We start from the raw sequence: 5530 nt of genomic DNA on the forward strand, positions 1-5530 counted from the left end.
ATATATATCAATATATATGATATATATCAAATATTAATATATATTATATATTATCTATTTTAAGAACTCACTCATGTGATTGTAGGGGCTGGCAGGCTGGCAAGTCTGATACCTGTAAAGCGGGCCAACAGGCTGGAAACTCAGGCAGGGTTTCTTCTCCAGGAAACCTCAGTTTTTGCTCTTGAGGCCTTCAACTGATTGGATGAAGCCTACCCATATTACCAAGGCTAATCTCCTTTACCTAAATTCAATTTATTGTAATAATATTTACAGAGAGGCTCCTAATTACGCATAGAATCAAGATCAAAGTCCTTATCAGGAATAGAAGACCTTCCGTGATTAGGCCTTTCCTACTCTATCTCCCATTATGCCTCTCCCATTGCCAAGTCTACTTACCAAGCCATACTGAAATATTTATAGAGCCCCAGAATTGCCATGTTGTTTGCTTCCATGTCCTGTACTGCTGTTTCTTCTGCCTGGCATGTCTAGTACTTCTGTTACTTCCCTGTCTCCCTGCCCCTACCTAGAGCATCAAGAAAAATTATTTCAGCACCCAGTTCGGTCTTCTCCTTTGTATAACCTTCCCCAATTCCACAAATAGATTTGATTATACCTCTTTTCTGACATCAGTGTACCTTGTTCTCAGCTCTACTGTAGCACTTACCTACGGTATTCTTTATTTTTTGTCTGATTGTTGCGTTTCAGTAACCGTCCAGGTATTTCCACTGGCCGGCATATTATAGGCACTCATCAAATGTATGGCAGTGGTGGAGATGATGAGGCCTAGTGGATCACAGGTTAAGTAAGGCCATGTCCCCATATCAAGTTTTCCTAGGCTTGGATCACATATAGAGGAGAATGGTAGACAGTTCTGATAGTCTCCCTTGTCCCTTCTAGAGGCTGCTGCGCCAACCTTAGCAACAGATTCTTTTTGATCTATATTTTTTATGATAATCTGATACCTATTTTCAGCCTTCATATTGCTGTTTATTTTGCTGTATCTTTGAGGCAGTTAAAAAGAAAGGACACTGTTAAATTACTATTACATTCCACAGGAGGAATTGTGCATCAGCTTGTTCTCATGTGATTCTCATGTGCCAAAAAGTATTTTCTGAGCCAGTAAAAAGAAAATTATTTTTTTCAGTAGTTTTTAAATCTTCCTGTGTCCCCAAAATGTCTCCACGCATTTAATGTCAAGTTAAAACTCAAGCCAGGGCTGGGTGTCAGTGGTGCACACTTGTAGTCCTGGCTACACATGAGACTGGGACAGGGGGATCACTTGAGCCCAGGAGTTCAAGGCTATAATGTTCTATGATCATACCTGTGAATAGCCACTGCACTCTAGCGTGGGCAACATAGTGAGACCTCGTCTCTAAAATTATTAGACACTGGGCACAGTGGCTCGCACCTGTAATCCCAGCACTTCAGGAGGCTGAGGTCGGCAGATCACTTGAGGTCAGGAGTTCCAGACCAGCCTGGCCAATGTGGTAAAACTCCATCTCTACTAGAAATACAAAAATTAGCCGGGTGTGATGGCAGGCACCTGTAATCCCAGCTATTCGGGAGGCTGAGGCAGGAGAATCGCTTGAACCCGGGAGTGGGGAGGTTGCAGTGAGCCAATATCGTGTCATTGCTCTCCAGCCTGGGCGACAGAGTGAGACTCTGTCTCAAGAAAAAAAAAAATTATTAGGAAAAATGTCAGTGTTAACTCTGAGAGAACAAATAATGGCTTTTTAAAGATTGTTAATAGAATAATGAAGACTTACTGTGTTTTTAACATGAAAATTTTAGGTGACCAAAGGTCCTGCTATAACATACTGGGGTCATAGGATAGTAGAATGGTCAACATCTCAATTTAGACATGTTACTTCTTGCTCTAAATACACTTGTAGACGCTACTTGTGGTGTAACTCCTTATGTGTTCAATATGTATCTGACTCTTGATTTTCTTGATTTTTTAAATGGGTGAAGAATCTAGTTATGAATTCTTTGCCCTTTATGGAATGTGATATCTTGGGTTTTATTCCATCTGTTACTTCCCTTTTACTTACTTTTATCTTATTGTTTTGCATTGTGTTTGTAAAATAATGGCTTTGGCTTATTTTTTCCTGAACTTTTCTGCAGTTTGGTTTGAGTATCTGGCTTTGGGTACCACTCCTGAACTTGGACTCCATCTGTACTTGTGACTTTTGGAAGACAGAAGTCAGTGTTTTCTGTGGAAGATGACTTTTTTTTAATATTGTATATGTGTATCTCCCCCTCCCCTTTTTCGTTTCTCTTAAAAGACTGGAAAGAAAGCAGTTAAAGCAGTTCTGTGGGTCTCAGCAGATGGACTCAGAGTTGTGGATGAAAAAACTAAGGTAAGATTCTTTATTTTGATTTTGATTTATTTTATTTTATTTTTTTTTTGGAGATGGAGTTTCACTCTTGTCGCCCAGGCTGGAGTGCAATGGCGCAATCTTAGCTCACTGCAACCTCCGTCTCTGGGGTTCAAGCAACTCTCCTGCCTCAGCCACCCGAGTAGCTGGGATTACAGGGGTGTGCTACCATGCCTGGCTAATTTTTCTATTATAAGTAGAGACAGGGTTTCACCATGTTGGCCAGGCTGATCTCAAACTCCTGACCTCAGGTGATCCACCGGCGGCTTCCCAAAGTGCTGGGATTAAAGGAGTGAGCCACCGCGTCTGACCTAAGGTAAGATTCTTATAAGCATAAATAGGACTGCTCATATGTTTTTAAAAATCTCTAATGATCAGATATAATACCCTTAAACTGCTGAAAGGTATTATATTGTTGAAGCTTTATCCTTCCACTTAGTCCAAAGTACAATCTTCTGAGAGACTATTTAACGTTCAGGAAACCACTTTAGTTACTCATTTACTTTATGAAAAATAGTATTCTCTCAACATTTTGTTCTACATGACATAGCATGTCTAAGGTACTAAGCATTAGCATTTAGTGTTAAGATCTGAGTTCTTTTTTTTTTTTTATGAGATGGAGTTTCACTCTTGTTGCCCGGGCTGGAGTGCAGTGGTACAATCCCAGCTCACTGCAACCTCCACCTCTTGGGTTCAAACGATTCTCCTGCCTCAGCCTCCCAAGTAGCTGACTACACACACGGACCACCATGCCCCGCTAATTTTTGTATTTTTTGGTACAGACGAGGTTTCACCTTATTGGTCAGGCTGGTCTTGAACTTCCGATCTCAAGTGATCTGCCTGCCTTGGCCTCCCAAAGTGCTGGGATTACAGGCATGAGCCAACGTGCGTGGCCTGTTTTTGTTCTTACATATTTTTTAAAAAGTTTTCACTCTCACAAATTTGATCTAAAAGATGATAGACTATCCTTTTACCATATTTTAAAATTAAAAACAGATGGACTCCACATCTGAAATTTCTTCTTGCTCTGAAGAAAACACTATTTTAAGAAAATGATATTTGAACTAATTAACCTGGCTTTTGACTCAAAATTCAATTTAAGTGACATCTTAAGGACTAGTAAATGGCTCTTTGGTTAACATTTACTTAGAATCCAAATAATATCTCAAATCATAGGTAGCATTTTGCATTTGAGAAACAGTGATCCTAAATGCCTAAATAAGAATAGACACACAGATCTACTCCTAGAAAGCATAAGGTGTTATATAAGGACATTTAATTATTAATTAAAATTTCCTAGAATACCTAAAGTCAGGAAAAAATTTAACAAGAAGATAATTTAAAAAAAAAAAAAATTCAAATGCCACTGAAAGGGGAGAAAGTCTGGCAGGTAAAAACCAGTTTTGATAGGCAACTTGCCTGGTAATTTCAAGTGATTTAATATAGCTGCATTTTAGTTATTTGACCTTACATTGCATACTTTTTTTTAAGTTCAAGAGAAGCAATAGTCTTCAATTTTAGTACATTACTGTTGGAAACAGTGATCATTTTAATTATTTTTTGGAACTTGTGTAGTTTTCATTAGTGTTTGGATGAAATTTGTTACACTTGAAAGCTATGTATTGTTTTATACAATAGTTGGAAAGTAATATTGCCCCCTTGTGGCTACTCACACCACTGGCATTCATTAGTTCAGTTTTTTCCACACTGAATAGTAGTAATTAGTAGTCATTGGTGGCTTGTCACCATTGGGACCATCTTCCCACCTTGTATTTCACTATAAGCAGGAACTAATACCATGTTGGGATCAGTATTTGTGATAACACCATGCCATGATCTGCACAAATTTTTGTGGAACAGAAGCTGAAATCTGAAGCCCTTAACCTTTGAGCAAGCTCTGTCAGATTGCCTTGCTATCCCATCTCCCAACTCATGTGTATCTTGATTCTGATAGTGTTCCTACCTTTTTTTTGTTTTGTTTTTTGTTTTTTCTTTTTTTTCTGAGACAGTGTCTTACACTGTCACCCAGGCTGGAGTACAGTGGCACAGACATAGCTCACTGCAGCCTCAGTCTCCTAGACTCAAGGGATCCTGCAACCTCAGCCTCTCAAGTAGCTGGGACTGCAGGCACACACCACCATGGCCCAGATTTTTTTTTCTTTTTTTAGAGATGGGGTCTCACTATGTTGCCCAGGCTGGTTTCAAAACCCTGGGCTCAAGCAGTCTTCCCACCTCAGCACCCCAAAGTGCTGGGATTACAGGTGTGATCTACCGCACTCAGCCTAGTGTTCCTACTTGAGTATAGTAACTCTTAGTTTCTTAGAAAAAGAGAAACTGAATGAAATGAATGAATGAAATGAATGGCCGGGTGCAGTGGCTCATGCCTGTAATCCCAGCACTTTGGGAGGCCGAGGCAGGCAGATCACGAGGTCAAGAGATCAAGACCATCCTGGCTAACACGGTGAAACCTCATCTCTACTAAAAATACAAAAAATTAGCTGGGCGTGGTGGCAGGCGCCTGTAGTCCCAGCTACTCAGGAGGCTGAGGCCAGAGAACGGCATGAACCTGGGAGGCAGAGCTTGAAGTGAGCCAAGAACGCGCCACTGCACTCCAGCCTGGGCAACAGAGCAAGACTCTGTATCAAAAAAAAAAGAAAGAAAAAGAGATAAATGAATTGCAAATGGAAATGTAATTGAACTAGTAGATAGAAATGTGAATGGAAATGAAATTTGTTATAAAGAAAAAAATTAGAAAAACAAGTTTTAAAATGTTCAGTGTGTTTCACTTCCAGCAATAGCTAAATAGAGCTTCTGTTGGACTGACCCTCTAGCAAACAACTGTAAATTCTAAATAAAATAACCCAGTTATTCAAAGGCACTAGAAAATAACCCAAACAGATAGATTCTAGAGAGAAGCCGACACTTAGAAGAAGGAAATTGTATTGGGTGATTTCCCATTTCACAGCTTCTAGCTTAAGGATAGGCCCTAGTCTGTACCATATAGGGTAGCTCTAACTTCAGTGAGAAACATTTAGTCTTTTGGTCTTAAAAACCAAAAGACATAATTTTTTTGTTTGTTTTTTGAGATGGAGTCTGGCTCTGTCGCCCAGGCTGGAGTGCAATGGTGCGATCTTGGCTCACTGCAACCTCCG

General features: G+C 39.9%; 1 protein-coding gene across 7 annotated transcripts in view; it reads left to right on the forward strand.

The window, feature by feature from the left end:
- The window catches only part of NUMB (numb homolog (Drosophila)), a 205435-nt gene that overhangs the window by 175639 nt on the left and 24266 nt on the right, over nucleotides 1–5530 (forward strand). For all 7 annotated transcript variants that reach the window (XM_011949606.1, XM_011949610.1, XM_011949608.1 and 4 more), the window contains one exon: nucleotides 2286–2360. In XM_011949606.1, the coding sequence (XP_011804996.1) occupies nucleotides 2286–2360 (75 nt within the window). The remainder of the gene's footprint in view (nucleotides 1–2285; nucleotides 2361–5530) is intronic.

Source organism: Colobus angolensis, unplaced genomic scaffold (genome assembly GCF_000951035.1).
Source record: "Colobus angolensis palliatus isolate OR3802 unplaced genomic scaffold, Cang.pa_1.0 Scaffold3, whole genome shotgun sequence".
In the NCBI taxonomy this organism is placed as follows: domain Eukaryota; kingdom Metazoa; phylum Chordata; class Mammalia; order Primates; family Cercopithecidae; genus Colobus; species Colobus angolensis.